This window comes from Pseudophryne corroboree, chromosome 3 (assembly GCF_028390025.1).
Source record: "Pseudophryne corroboree isolate aPseCor3 chromosome 3, aPseCor3.hap2, whole genome shotgun sequence".
In the NCBI taxonomy this organism is placed as follows: Eukaryota; Metazoa; Chordata; class Amphibia; order Anura; family Myobatrachidae; genus Pseudophryne; species Pseudophryne corroboree.
The window spans coordinates 422,857,831-422,873,699 of NC_086446.1; the positions used below are offsets into that span (position 1 = coordinate 422,857,831).

The 15,869-nt window shown below is 42.3% G+C and overlaps 1 protein-coding gene across 6 annotated transcripts in view; it reads left to right on the forward strand.

The window, feature by feature from the left end:
* The window catches only part of ARHGAP40 (Rho GTPase activating protein 40), a 157,986-nt gene extending 143,949 nt beyond the window's left edge, over window positions 1-14,037 (forward strand). For all 6 annotated transcript variants that reach the window (XM_063960264.1, XM_063960261.1, XM_063960262.1 and 3 more), the window contains 7 exons: window positions 3,553-3,712; window positions 5,333-5,415; window positions 6,583-6,789; window positions 12,029-12,163; window positions 12,454-12,614; window positions 13,167-13,222; window positions 13,311-14,037. In XM_063960264.1, the coding sequence (XP_063816334.1) occupies window positions 3,553-3,712; window positions 5,333-5,415; window positions 6,583-6,789; window positions 12,029-12,163; window positions 12,454-12,614; window positions 13,167-13,222; window positions 13,311-13,417 (909 nt within the window). In that variant the 3' untranslated portion in view covers window positions 13,418-14,037. The remainder of the gene's footprint in view (window positions 1-3,552; window positions 3,713-5,332; window positions 5,416-6,582; window positions 6,790-12,028; window positions 12,164-12,453; window positions 12,615-13,166; window positions 13,223-13,310) is intronic.
* Window positions 14,038-15,869: the final 1,832 nt, after the last annotated feature.

Below are 15,869 nucleotides of genomic sequence, written 5' to 3' on the forward strand. Positions count from 1 at the left end.
CTACAGTAAACATTTATGTTTCATATACACCTTATACACACAGCCTGAAGGTAATTTTATAGTACACTGAAATAAGAAAGAAAAGGTGTCACTATCTCAGTCACACTCAAACATTTCTGTATTGCGGAATTTTGGATATGGGAGACTGAACCGGTTTCCTCATTTTCTATTTTTTTTTTTTTGCTGTTTCTTGATAAAGAGCACTGCTTGTGAAGCTGCTATCTATTTTGTTCTGTTGCAATTCATATTAATTATTTGAAATAAGTTGTTTGTAGTTTATTAACCTACTATTAGTAATGAATGATAAGGTCTTAGTAACATAGTATCTAAGGTTGAAAAAAGACAATTTGTCCATCGAGTTCAACCTATTTGTGGTCTCCTATGCAGTATTATTTTTGGATCAATTTTGTCTGATGCTGATGTCTGTTGTGTTTTATTCCACTTTTTTTTTAATAACTATAGTGCGTGACTATATCTAACCCATTCTTAAAGGTGTTGACTGAGTCCTCCATTACTACTCTCTCAGGCAGGGAATTCTAAACACGTATTGTCCTTACTGTGAAAAAACCTTTTCGCCGCTTTGTGCGGAATCTTCTCTCCTCTAACCTAAGCGAGTGTCCAGGGCCGGTTCAAGCCCGCTCTGCGCCCCAGGCAGGAAACGGGGCGTGGCTTAATACAGGGGGCATGGTCAGTTCCGCCCCCTGTACATTAGTAGCGCAGCTTGAATGCTGAGCACAGCAAAAGGTCCTCTCCACGAAGGGAAACTAGATGCGTAGCGTCTAGTTCCCTTCACAGGAGGCACAGACGGGGGACACAACGGGCAGCGGAGGGCACAGCAGTGGCGGATCTTGCCATGGTGCGGCGCCCTCCGGATGGCGCCTGCACCCTCCGGAAGGCGGCGCCCCGGGCAAAAGTCCTGCTTGCACGTGGCAAGATCCGCTACTGCGAGTGTAATCGTGTCCTCTGTGCTGATCTTACCAAAAACAGGTCCCGCGCAAGCTCTGTGTATTGTCCCCTTATATATTCGTAAATGTTGATCATGTCCCCTCTTAGTCTCCTCTTTTCCAGTGTAAACATGCCTAGCCTTGAAAGCCTTTCCTCGTATTCCTGCATCTCCATGCCCTTAATTAGTTTGGTCGCCCGCCTCTGAACCTTTTCTGGCTCCAGGATATTCTTTTTGTAGTATGGTGCCCAAAATTGTACACAGTATTCAAGATGTGGCCTCACTAGTGATTTATATAATGGGAGTATAACACTCTCGTCCCTTGCATCAATTCCCCGTTTTATGCATGCTAATATCTTATTAGCCTTCTTTGCTGCAATCCTACTTTGGGTACCCTTCTTTGCTGCAATCCTACTTTGGGACGGGTACTGCTGCTTCATTTGCTATCTATGTGAACCCCTAAGTCTTTTTCTAGTACAGAATCCCCTAATATTACCCCATTTAGTATGTAGTTGTTATTTTTGTTCTTGCTACCACAGTGCATTACCTTACACTTGTCTGTATTGAAGCTCATTCTCAATTTTGCTGCCCATGCTTCTAGTTTAACTAAGTCGTTCTGAAGAGACTCAGCATCCCCCTCCGTATTTATAACCTTACACAATTTGGTATCGTCTGCAAAAATTAACACCTTGCTCTCTAGCCCTACTGTTAGGTCGTTAATGAATATGTTGAACAATAGTGGTCCAAGTACAGACCCTTGTGGCACACCACTTAGCACTTCAGTCCAATTTGAAAATGATTCATTAACCACAACCCTCTGCTCCCTATTATCTAACCAATTTCTGACCCAAGTGCATATTGTGCTCCCTAACCCTATTTATTGTAGCTTATAGATAAGTCGCATGTGTGGTACTGTGTCGAAAGCTTTGTCAAAGTCTAAAAAGATTACATCCACCTCCGTACCCTGATCAAGGTTCGCACTGTTTCATAAAAGCCAAGTAAGTTGGTTTGACATGATTTGTCCTTTACAAATCCATGTTGGTTCCTTTTAATGACCTTATTGGCTTCAAGCAACTCTGAATACTATCCCTTAGAATACCTTCCAATACTTTCCCCACTATAGATGTAAGACAAACTGGTCTATAATTACCCGGTTCAGCTTTACTTCCCTTTTTGAATATCGGCACTACTTCCACTATACGCCAGTCTTTGGGAACCATACCTGATATAATTGAATCTTTGAAGATCAAAAATAGCAGTCTTGCTAGTTCAGAGTGACGCTCCATGAGAACCCTTGGGTGATTTCCATCTTGACCAGGTGACTTATTAATCTTTAAATTTTTTAATCAGTCACACACTACCTCCTCACTTAAATAAGCACTTAGCAGTGGGACATTATCTTCGTTGAGATTGTGTGTTAGTCCCTGCATTTGGTCCTCCCTTGTAAATACCGTTGAAAAAAAACTCATTTAGTTTGTCCGCTATGTCATTATCATTTTTGACTCCCAACTTGTCTTTTAAAGGGCCTATACTCTTCTTGCTTCAAGTAGGTCTGTTTTCTTTTAGTGGGTGTGTTACTCTTGTAACTCTTAGAGGAAAGTAGAACACCGTAAGTTACTTGACACGGCGCACACATGTCAATACTAATCATTCAAACATCCAGTTTTATTAGATATGCATTCAAAATGTATCATCACAGATTATTTCCCCATCTCATATTAATTTTCCCCTTTTAGTATATTTGGCTTACTTGTTATTGCTGTCCAAAATATATCCTTCCACTCCTCACTTGAGCCCACCGAAACCATAGACTGTATTGCAATGTGGACAGGGAAGTTATGTATCTACTATGAGCTCTCAGCTTGTTGTGTCTGTCACATGTGTGCTATCTGTAATGAAGACAGTGCCACAGTTTTTGGCTGCCGCATATGTTACTTTCTCTGTTTTGCTACAGTGGTGTGCTGCTGTATCTGTATAGTGAAATCCAATCTGGCTAGCAATAGTCACACAAAACAATTCCTGATCAACACCCAATTTATCCTGGCTGGCAGTTAATGCTGAGGATAAGCAGAATGGAAACCTCTGTCAGAGAATATATAATACATGGTAGTGTTTCATTTGAATGGCTCTTGGTGAGTGAATATGGCTGTAATGACAAGCTTTGCGGACTAGAAATTTCTATTTACCTTTTGCGGTGAAACAAAAAACATGAAATGTTTGGTGGAGATGTCACCCTTGGTGCTCGATAAAGACTTTGGGCTAAATGTAATAGCTTCCAAGAAGCAGGAAGTGCAGGACTTTGTGCGAGTCTGGAGAGATTTTTAAAGCGGCAATCATTTACACGGCATAACCCGGTTGGTTATGCCATGTAAAAAATTGCAGCTTTAAAAATCTGGCTAGACTCGCACGAAGTTCTGTACTTCCTGCTTCTCGCAGGCTATTACTTTTAGCTCTTTATATGCTATTTCTAAAACTATTACAACACCCTATTGCTTCTTTACTGTATGCCTGGCTTTTACTTGTTAGCATTAATGTAAATGTTTTAGCCAGTGCTCATGTTTGTCACTCCAATTCGTTTTTTTTTTTCATGTGTGCTATTCCATTTTCAGTCCCTACAGCAGAACCTGGAGAGAAATTTCTATGCTGGACTCTTCTCTTGGGATGATGTTAACCCTCATGATGCTGCTGGTCTCCTCAAGATGTTCCTCCGAGATCTTCCTACCCCCTTACTCACTACTGAATATCTACCGGCATTCACAGCTGTGCAGCGTAAGTGCAGTTAGTGGTACCATTCCTTTTAAAATAGTTTGCAGAATTGAATGTACAATAAAACTTCTGCTTCACTGAAATATCAACATCCAGTGATTGGAACCCAGGGAGAGAACCTTCCAGGTTGGTTTTACATTTTTAAGTGCTGCTTTAAATGTATGGGCTAAATAATCAAAATTGTGCCAGGTCCTTCATCTCATTGAGTATTACGTAAGGTTCACCGTGTCTCAAAACTAAGGTTTTTCTCAATGTAGCACAGCATTACCTGCTTCTTTGGGCTAATGTAAGAACTAGTTCTATAATTGATAGCTGGAATTAGAGTTTGTTAATATCAAAATGACGTTCTGTATATATAGTATTTTTTATATGCTCCCACTATTTTCTTAGTTAACTTAAATTAGTTTCTGCTTAGACTTCATATTGACACTGCTAACACAAATCGAGGCCAATGCCAGAATCCTCTCAGCCAATCAGCCTCTTGAAATAATGCCTTTTTTGAAAATATAGGATGGCTATTGAGGATTAATAACCATCAGTGATTTGCCGCTGATGGTTGATGGTTTTGCTATTGATGGCAGGGACCAAATGGTGCTTTGCCATTGATGGTAGAGCAGTCATCAATGTTCTCATGACCAACCCTTCCCCCCCCCCCCACCGCTTCTTTTGGTGCTGGAAAACAGAGCTTAGCCTCAGGTCGCCACATAGGCGTTTCTATAATGGGTGCAGTGTGTGCAGTGCACATGGAACCCAAGGTCCAGGGGGGCCCACACCACACACCCTGCACCCATATATTATACTTACCCCTCTGTAGTCCTGTGGCCATTTCCGAGTGATTTGCACATACGCACTGGAGATGTCCCCAGGAACAAGGCGTGGGCGCTATGTTCCCAGAGACCAACGCATGTGCAGTAGAACTGGCATTATGCAGGAGTCTATTTGCTGCTGGAGAGGAGGTGGCCCACAATGGAGGCTGCATGCGGGTCCCCTCCTCTCTTAAAACGCCCCTGGGTCGCCCCATGCCTATTCTGATAGCAAAGATGTCCATCAATGGGTGCAAGCCATTGATGGCTCCCCATCAATGCTTTCATTCCATTACAAATGACACGATCAGAGGTTAATTCACCTTTTGCTATACCCATGAAAATATATTTATTTGCCTAGAGAGAAGGTATATCAGGGCAGTCTGTATCAGTATTTTTAAGTACCTTGACAAAGGCAACATCATTTGTGCAAACTGAAAAGTTCTCTGGTATGTAATGCTGCAGATAGCAGCAATGACGGAGACAAAGTTGTGTTGTTGTAAGAAAGGTAACCTGACTTGCATTGTATATAGTAATAGAATTGCAGGAGAATTGTGTTGGTGCTTGAGCATCTTTATATAATGTACCATTGTGTGACAAGGGTGAATTCCAAACCAGAAAAATATTTTTGCAGGGAAATTGGATTCATATTGTGCATAAGGAGATTAATGTGGTCTGCATGTGTTTTTATATGATCTCTGCTTGGGTATCTGTGTCACACCGTTTTATTATATTACTGGGTTTATTATAGTGTGTGTAACATATATAAGGAAATAACATAAGCTGGGTAAATAATAATAATGCTATCTTTTGCCTATAGAGATATCTGACCTAAAACAAAGACTCCAAGCTCTGAACCTCCTGATTATGGTCCTTCCGGAGGTGAATCGCTGCACTTTAAAGGTAGTGTGTCCATTGCCAGAATTCATATAAATATTCCTGTCCTCCCTATTGAGCACCATGAAGGTGTTAAAAGACTCCTGGTTCTAGATATAAAAATGTAATGCTCCTGTTATGCATTGTGTTTGAGTAGTCCCACTTCTTTCATGCAATTCTTTTTTCTACTGTGCTTGAAATAATATTGCACTCCCCCAGTTTTATGGTAACACTTAAAAAAACTGCAGAGATTGTGAAGTGTTGTATCTGAAAAGATAAATATTGTATACACTACATATATTGTATTGTATACATGTTGTGAAATACATATTGTATACACTAGTGCAGGCTTTTTCAACCAGTGTGCCGTGGCACACTAGTGTGCCGCGACCAGTTGCAAGGTGTGCCACGGAGCCAGAGCAGCTTCCTGCACCATCAGAGTGAACTGTTGGCCCGGGCTCTTCTTAGAGGATCTGTCGTGCTCCGATCGAGACCTATGCCTTGAAAACGGTGTGATATCATAGGTCACAGCCACCGCTTCTCACCACCCAGCCAGCCCACCCGCCTGCATACACATCTTCCACTTCCCGCCTGCATCCACAGCTTTCCTTGCCCATCCACATCCACACCTGCCCGACCGCCCACTGCTCAGTATTCGCAGCACTCTACTATGAACAACCCCCGCCACTGAGGGACATGGAGGAGGACAGCTGATAATACAATTTGTTATGTTATTTCTCCTGTGGGGAACAATAGGATTTCAATAGGATTTATGTGGGGAGAATAAGAATTTATGGGGAGAACAATGTGAATAATTCATGTGGGGAGCAATAGGATTTTATGTCGGGAGAAATGTGATTGATTTATGTGTGGAGCAATATGATTTATGTAGGAAGCAATGTGATTGTTTTTTCTGTATAGGCCAATGTATGTGTGGATTTTTTTTTTTTTTACTGTGAGGGCCAATGTGTGTGTTTTGTTTTTTTTCTGTGGGGAACTGATGGTCTGCCTTGGCAATTTTAAAATATTGTTTGGTGTGCCGCGAGTAAAAAAAGGTTGAAAATCACTGCACTAGTGTGAACATTTTTTCTTTTGTCTTTCAGTATGGGTCATTACTCCGCTATTCTGTTTCCCCCCTCAGACTTTTGTAACTAGTAACTAAAAACCACAACTCTATACTTGTGTAACCCACAGGCCTTACTTGAGTTCCTTCACAAAGTGGCTTCTCAGGAAAAGACTAACCTCATGTCTTTGTGGAATATTGCCACCATTATGGCACCTAACCTTTTTCTGTATCGTGGGAGCAGTGGCAAGAACTCAGAGGGTGGGGAGAAACTGCTAGCGGAGGGAGTGGCTGGCCTGGTCATGGCCATGGTTCATTATCAGGACTTACTGTGGACGGTAAGTACCTCAAGCAAAGATTTGCTTGGACACATGAGAAAACAGAATATAATAATGGGGAGATGTGAAGAGGTTATGCGTATATACAGTTAGGTCCACATATATTTGCACGTTGACACAAGTTACAGTTATATAATGGTTTTAAAGTGCAGATTATCAGCTTTAATTTGAGGGTATTCACATCCAAATTAGAGGAAATGTATAGGACTTACAACTGTGTAATATCTAGCCCCCTTTCATGGGACCAAAGGTGTGGGCTATTCCTTTGTTGTTTAATTATCAATTAACCAGGCAAAAGGTCTGTTGCTGATTCCAAGCTGCAAGAACAAAACAAATCCATCCGAGAGATAGCGGTAACCTAAGGAATGGCCAAATCAACAATTTTGTACATTCTGAGAAAAAAAGAATGTACTGGTGGGCAGGGCATATCTACGCATTGTCCAGGATGGCACATACCAGGGGCGCTTTCCGCGGAGGGGGCGCCACCCGGCAGTGCCATCCTGGCCCGACACCCTCTCTCGCATGACAGCGCCGCTGCTGTATTAGGGCAGTGCTCTGTGAGCTGTGCCTGCGGTTGCATGCGTGGGCGGCTGCGGAGGCAAAGGCTGGAGATGTCTGGGCAGCATCAGTGCAGCCTCTATGGCCACAGCGCATGGTTCCGCCCCCTACTCTTCCTCACTGGTGGTTTCTCACAGGGCAGAATGTGGCTGTGCTCACTGCTCACACTCAGGGCAGTGGGTGCCGCTGGTCTGGCTGCTGTTCCTCCATGGTGGCCATGCGGCTGTGAGCCTGTGCTGCACGCAAACTCAGCCACCCTCACAGCCCTCCCAAGGGACAGCCTTCCTTCACCACGCTCTCCTGGTTTACTGCATTTTTTTTACAGGAGTAAAGTAAAAAGCCAGATACCATGGGGGCACTGTGTTTTGGAAGTTAATATGGGGGTGCTATGTGTACTGGGAAGCAGTATGGGGGTGCGGAATGTACTGGGGTGATATGGGCGTGCTGAATGTACTGGGGGTGATATAGGGGTGCTGTGTGCACGGAGGGGGAATATGGGGGTGCTGAATGTATTGCAGAAAATATGGGGGTGTTATGTGCACTGTGTACTGGGGTAATATGGAGTCATTGCGTACTGGGGTAATATGGGGGTGCTGTGTGTACTTGGAGGTAATATGGGTGTGCTGTATATGCATGGGGAAATATGGGTGTCCTGTGTGTATTGAGGGATAATATAGGGTTGCTGTATATACAGGAGTTTATATAGGGCTGCTATGTGGGGTTGGGTATGAAATGCCGGTTGTCGGGATGCCGTTGGTCATGAGGCTGACAGCGGCATCTCGACAGTCGAAATCCCGACAGGGGTTGATAAGTGGTTTAACTCTCCTCCTACCCTACTCTGACTCTAACCCTCCCTTTTAGGTGCCCTAACACCCCCCCCCCCCCCTCCCCCTCCCCCTTGCAGCCTAACCTGAACCCCCCTGGGGGTGCCTAAACCTAAGCTCCCCTCCGCAGCCTAACCCTAACCCTCCCCTGATGGTGCCTAACACTAAACCACCTCCCCCGCACCTTAACTCTAAGTGCCCTGGGGGTCACCTTAACCTAACCCCCCATCTCTGGTGTAGTACTTACCTGGTCCACTGCCTGTACGATCAGGATCCAGGGGGTCGCGATTCCGTGTCAATGTTCTGTCCCCTTTTGGGATTACAGCGCTAGTCTTCCATTGTGTGTCGGGATTCTGTCGCCATTATGTCATGCACTGGGATCCCGACCGTCATGATATTAACCACATCCCGCTGTGTGTACTGAGAAAATAAATACCATGGTGGGCACTATGTGTACTGAGAGGTAATACGGTGGAAGGCACTTGTATACTTAAAGATATTATGGGGTTGTTGTGTATACTAAAGGGTATTCTGGAGGGTGCAGTGCATACTAAGGGGTACTATGGGGGCCTTATGTACAATGTAGAGAAGGAGGGCAAAGTGTATAATTAGAGATGAGCGGAGAACCAGACCCACCTGAACTTTGCAATCCGAGTCCGGCTCGGGACTTCCTGCCTTACTTGGATCCCAAAACGAGGCAAAATGTCATCCCGCTGTTGGATTCTCGCAGGTTTTGGATTTCATAAAGGTCCCCGGTGATTGGCGCCATCTTCACTTCAGCTGTGGAGAGTGTTCTGGATGGACGTGTCCGTCTCAGTACTGTGTTGTCTGGCATGGGGTGGGTGTTCTGTCTGCTGTATGTGAAAGGGTTGCTCTGCTGTATCAGTCCAGGTGGGGTGCTCTGTCTGCTGTATCTAAAAGGGGTGCTCTGTCTACTGTATCTAAAAGGGGTGCTCTGTCTGCTGTATCAGTCCAGGAGGGGTGCTCTGTCTGCTGTATCTGAAAGGGGTGCTCTGTCTGCTGTATCACAAAGAGATGCTCTGCTGTATCAGTCCAGGCGGGGTGCTCTGTCTGCTGTATCTGAAAGGGTTGCTCTGTCTGCTGTATCTGAAAGGGTTGCTCTGTCTGCTGTATCTGAAAGGGGTGCTCTGCTGTATCAGTCCAGGCGGGGTGCTCTGTCTGCTGTATCTGAAAGGGCTGCTCTGTCTGCTGTATCTGAAAGGGGTGCTCTGCTGTATCAGTCCAGGCGGGGTGCTCTGTTTGCTGTATATGAAAGGGGTGCTCTGTCTGCTGTATCTGAAAGGGTTTCTCTGTCTGCTGTATCTGAAAGGGTTTCTCTGTCTGCTGTATCTGAAAGGGGTGCTCTGTCTGCTTTATATGAAAGGGGTGCTCTGTCTGCTTTATATGAAAGGGGTGCTCTGTCTGCTTTATATGAAAGGGGTGCTCTGTCTGCTTTATATGAAAGGGGTGCTTTGCTGTATCAGTCCAGACGGGGTGCTCTGTCTGCTGTATCTGAAAGGCGTGCTCTGTCTGCTGTATCTGAAAGGGGTGCTCTGTTGTATCAGTCCAGACGGGGTGCTCTGTCTGCTGTATCTGAAAGGGGTGATCTTTGCGTCCATCCAGGAGCAAAAATTAAAATAATAAAAGCTAAACACTAAAAGTTTGTTTCTACCCCAGTGTACTATACTATGCCTGTCAGACAGCAGTATATTATTATTCCGTACTCGTACACGTATTGTGTGGCGTTGTTGGTGTAGGTCAACCACAGTGTTTGATTACTATTTCTGACGCACACACATATTGTGTGACGCTGTGGGTGAAGATGGTACCACAGTAATATATTTTATTTCCTACTTATAGACGTATTGTGCGACACTGTTGGTGAAATTAAACCGCAATGTTTAATTATTATTCCTACTGGGTGTGGGGGGCCCAAGAACAATTCCATCTTGCACCTCTTTTCTTTGCATTATGTGCTGTTTGGAGCATTGCTGACTGTCTACTTGTGTAGACGACAAACATTTGTATAGTTTATTTAACTGGCACCCTGTCTGCCACTGCAGTGCCACTCTGCTTACTAGATGTGCCATGTTGGAAGTTTAAGTGCCACATGTTTGTGCCGCCCACTGCTGTCGCTTAGCTTAGTCAGCCAGCTACCTCGGTACACCTTGTGGCCTAAACTGGATGAAAACAATATTGTGAAGTGGTCAAAATTGACTGGAAATTAGTGGAAATTAATGTTATTGAGGTTAATAATACTGTAGGAACAAAAACAGGCCAATTATTTTGTGATTTTAACTTTTTTTATGATTATTAAAAAAAAAAAAAAAATTACAAATACAAAACAAATACAGTTGCCAGAACTCGCAAGGGAGGTTTTGGTAAAACACGAAGGAGATACAGATCCAAAACAAGAACCCAAAACCTGAGATTTAGGCGGCGCACATCCCTATGTGTAATTAGGAGATGAGGCTATAAATTAAAATGATAGGGTTTCAGTGAGTTTGTTAAAGGGGTAGATGTATGAAAGTTCGTTATGGGGAGAAGTGGTATCAGCCCACGTTATAAGCACTGATACCGCTCCCTCCCGATACTATATCAGACAGTCTCTATTTTCAACATACTTAAATTACTTGAGTGAAAATGTAATTTTTTGGACCACTAAATTATTTTTTTTATGCATGAGAGATGCAGGCGTTTTTATTGTTCTAAGTTTGGATAACTATTTAGTAGATAGAAAATTTAGATGCATGCTTTTCTTATTAAACTGCATTCGTGTTTAAAGATCACCTTGAATAAGGAGATGTATGATACTGTAAACAAATAGTGCTACTTCAGCTCCTGTATGGAAATCCTTAAAAGGTTTTAGCATTTCAACCCCTGACTCCTACTGTTGGTAAATGGCAGCATGATTTCTGTGAAGAAGAGAGCTTGTTTGTACTGCTCCACCCATCCTCTTCTAGCTGTTCAAGCAGCTCCAGTAGTATTGAACGGCTTCACTGAGAGGAATCAGCAGCAGCATTGGTACGGTCTCATTTAGAATACTGTTATCAATTCTGGAGGCCATATCTTCAGAAGGATAATAATACATTAGAGACTGTACAAATAAGGGCAACTAAAATGGTGCATGGCCTACATCACAAAACATACCCAGAAAGACTAAACAATCTCAATATGTATAGTTTGGAGTAGAGAAGGGAAAGGTGGGGACATGATAGAAACTTTCAAATATAGCAAGGGTTTTAACAAAGGCCAGGAGGGAAAGATTCTTCAAATGAAGAGAATTATTAGAATACAAGGACATGCACTGAGACTGGACGGGGGGAGGTTCAGGGGAAATTTGTGGAAAAAGTACTTCACAGAAAGTACAGTGGACAAGTGCAACAGCCTCCCATCAGAAGTGGTAGAGGCTAAGAGAGTAGAGCAATGCATGGGACACACCTAAGGATATCCTAAAAAAGAAATAAGGATCAAACAAGGTTTGAGGTAAAAATATGGTACAAAGGGGGCAGACCAGATGGGCCAAGTGGTTCTTTTCTGCCGTCAAATTCTATGTTTTTATGTTTACTTGGCTGTGCACATATTTGTCAGTTATGTTAGCCACTACATCACCGATTTTCCTGCGGTCCTCTATGGGTGCAGGGCAAAAGCTGCAGTGCAGAAGCTATGAATGAACTGATCCCTAAGGAAGACCTGTATCCTTTGCAATCCTGACATTTTAAGCCTAGGACTATGTACCTTTTTTGTACCTCAAGTTTAAGACCTGTCAGTCTGACTTCATCGTCCTATAAATTTAATAAATGTTGTGTGTGTTCTTTCTTTCTAGAATAATGTTATATTCATCTGTTATTGTATAGGTCCCCACCTTTCTGCTATCCCAGGTACGAAAGCTGAATGAGAATAGTGTTAAGAGATTCAACGACCGCCGGCTACTGAACTTCTTACGTAAAATCCACTCTGACAAGGAAAGGCCAGAGAAGAATCAGACCAAGGTGTGTCCAAATTTGTGGGATGTGGAAAAGCTCATGCTGGGGACAGGGGTGCATAATGAACTGAGCTGGCATATTGTACACAGTGGAGCGCATCAAGTAATGCAGAAAACACTGTAATACTCTGTCTCTGTGATGTAATCTAGTGAAATGATAGACTGTGAATATTAGTTGTATCTATGAAATAGCTGCCTTCCTCATGATGGATACACATAAAAGATATGTTTGAATATGATCGCAGATAATTAGGAATTTCATGATATTGACTTATTCTGTTCCTACCTCCACTCCAGCCCTGTAAACAAGTACAGATTCGGGCTTCCCTATTCCTAAATGACTCTCTGGCCGTTCGACTGGAGGAAGACTTGCAAGCAGCAGACATCTTAAAGAAATTTCAGGAGCACGTGACAAAACGTAGCTGGCAGATGATCAACACTATGGGGCTGATAAAATGGTACGTGGCAAATTTCTATGTCAGACTGATGAATGATATAGCTGCACACCTACAGATATGTGCAGGACTGTGGGTATGCGGGTACACTTCAGTGTGCTGTATGCAGCACCTGGAGAAATAGAAGCATTAGAAAATGATGACGACTAGTAATGTCATCATTATAGTAATTGTTAGTCATTTCATACAATTGTAACAAGTGTGCGACGCTGTGTCTAGACACTCTGGATGTAGACTGATGCAGTTCATAGTCTACATTAACTATCAGTGCCCAGCTTATTAATATAGGCTTTGGTATCGTCATAACAAAGAACTTAGTAAAACAGTAAAAAAATAAAAAATAAAAATAAAATGACACTCATCATCTATTACATGATCAACAAAGTCATTGTTTTGCATAACTGTAGTTTCTAAATGTATAATAGACACATAATTCATACGAAACATAAATATAATCAATCAGATTTACATGCAGTGGAAGAAATTCTGAGCATTTACCTTTCTTTCATTACTAGTAGTGTTCTAAGCATATTAAACTGTTCCTGTCTCTTCCAGTAATGGTTCCTTTGCGTTTCCCAACCTGGAGCTGTATGAAGTAGGAGGGAATATAGGTAAGTGTGCCTTGACATTAAGCTGCTAAGCCTGCTTCATCAGGCAACAGTGGTGAGCTTTCATTTAATCACTGCCATGTATTTGTAGGTGAACACTGTTTGGATCCCGACACCTACATGCTGGACTTATACAATGCCAATCCTAATGGAGAATGGGTGATTAAACCCGGTCCTCATTCAAAGCCTATTTCATAGGACTATGTGGCTTGTTTGTGTTTGTACTGTAGACAGTGCTGGAATTGCAGATCCCTAGAGGATTGTTTATCCAGGTGATTGTGTCCAGGAATAAGATTGGGAATCTTGACGAATTCTTCAAAGATTTGTGAAGTCTCCATTTACGTAGGATTCTCTGACACGAGTCTGTCTAGTGGTCTTACATATTTTCCCTAGAGGAGGGTGCAATGCAAACAGCCCGGTTGGAAATGTGATGATCTGAGCTTAGGTCTCTAAAGGCCTTCATATCTGTATGTGAGAAAGATCTACAATGCAGATTTTCCGGTTGTTCAACATCTGCAGTACAAATGCAGGGCAAAGTGTTCATTCCAGGAGGTAAAGAGCATATGGTTACAAAATGGAAGCAGGGAGATGCTGATCTGTGCCACCAGAGGGCCTCTGTCTCCGCTTTGTGCTTTCTATGCACAGGTTTGTGAGATCCCTTCTCATGGACTGCACAGACAAATTGGTTATTTCTGGATATTGACACAGAGCTACTTTCTATTTTTTTTAATTTTTTTTATATGCAACAATTGTATTTAATACTTCAATTAAACATGGTTTTATTGAACATTTACTAATAAAAATGTTTCTGACACTTATGTTGTTCAGTGTGTTTGGAGAAAAAAAATATATATATTCCCTGCACTGTCATCATCCCCATGTTTGTGGAACCCACATTTCTGTAAATAAGCCATCGCCTGTGATAGAAGACTGTATGATCTGTTAGAACTGGCAGCTGTGTTCAACTTTGTGAAATACTGTAATTAAGAAATCTATTAGACCCTCTAACGCTGGGGAACAAAAAGCACTTAATGGGGCTTATTAAATGGGATGGCTGGGGATCACCAGCTGCAAGTATTAACCCCTTCATATTTGTTGTTTCCTGTTTCTGTGAGGAGTATCCCACTTCAATCCAGTCATCAGATTGCAGCTGGACTAGAACACATCAATAAACCTGCATAATTATGTCACTCATTTTTCAGTTTGTGTACACCTGTATGCTTGAAAAAGGGCCCTATAGCAGTTAATGTGTGTACGTATGTATTTATATATGTACAGTATGTACATATGTATTAATTGACAAGCCACCTCAACTGTTATTTTCTCTGTAACTTTCTACTGCATTTTAATGCTATGGATTGCTCATCCTGACCCCTGTCATCCCTGCTGTTTTATAGAGGTGTGTGGTGTTGTTTTTTTCTTCTTCACTATCAAAACAAAAACAAACTTGGTGCAAATATAGTGCACTAGTGTAAAGTTGGATGCATCTTGTGATACCTCTCACTCCACAAATGGGGATATAAATACTTTATATTTAGATACTTTTTTAGAGCTTATTATTTATACACGTTTCAACTCCACATGAGCCCCTTGGTGAGGACCTTTTTGGCAGTATTAAAACATGTTTATTCTATTCTAAAAGCATGTTTTCTATAAAGTTGAATGCATATGTGGAGCACCTGTAAAACACATGGTAGTGGTACAAATATCACACATGAACTGGTTCTCCCTAGCATATGCAGGCATTTATTGATTCACACAGTCTTGAAGGTAGATTACAGAGATTGTTCCTAGGTTTAAACTGTGGGGCAATAAATGTTAAACACTATTGAAATCCCACCGGTCACTTAAAACAAAATAGACACAAACTTTCAATCAACACTGCCCCAAGGCCTACAGCTAGCAATTGCTTCTGTATTAATTCATGAAAGGCAAGCATTTCCCTGCTGGGACACATCACAATAAATGATCGTTAGCAGCATGAATTAGCCTGCAGCAATTTGGATTAATATGAACAGAAGCTGCAATACGAATAATATTGTGCAAAATACATGACGTATACACACTGACTGGATTACTATAAATAATGTCTGTGACAACAGCTTTTTCTTTTGCAGCATTTACATTCACATAAATTCTATTTATTTATTTTTTATTATTATTATTTGTTATTATTAATATTATGTGACACAGGATAACATCTTTCCTTGCTTGTATTTGGGATATGTACCTTGGTCTCACTGCTCTCTTCCTGCCTTCCATTTTGACTTACTGCTACTGGCGGACATTTTGTCCCCCGTACTGTCATTTGTCACTGGCGTCACGTTCCCTCCCTCCAAACCCCATCATATGTTACGGCCAGAGGGTTTTTAAAATGTTGCTGGAATTGTTTCTCTTGTGCTCAATGCCTTGATTAGCTTCTCTGCTTCCAAGCCATTCAGCCATGGAAATGATGCCTCTGTGTTATCTGCAAAGTGCAGGCCTCACAGTTGCCAGGCAACCCAGATTGGTCCATGGCTGAGCCTATCCGAAATAACTGTACCCTCCCCAAAAACAGCTGAGCGTGTCACGAAAAAGAAGAGATTTTTCTAAAGACTGCAGAATTGGAGATATGAAGTCTGTGGATATTCTTCCCGTACAAGTGTCTGCA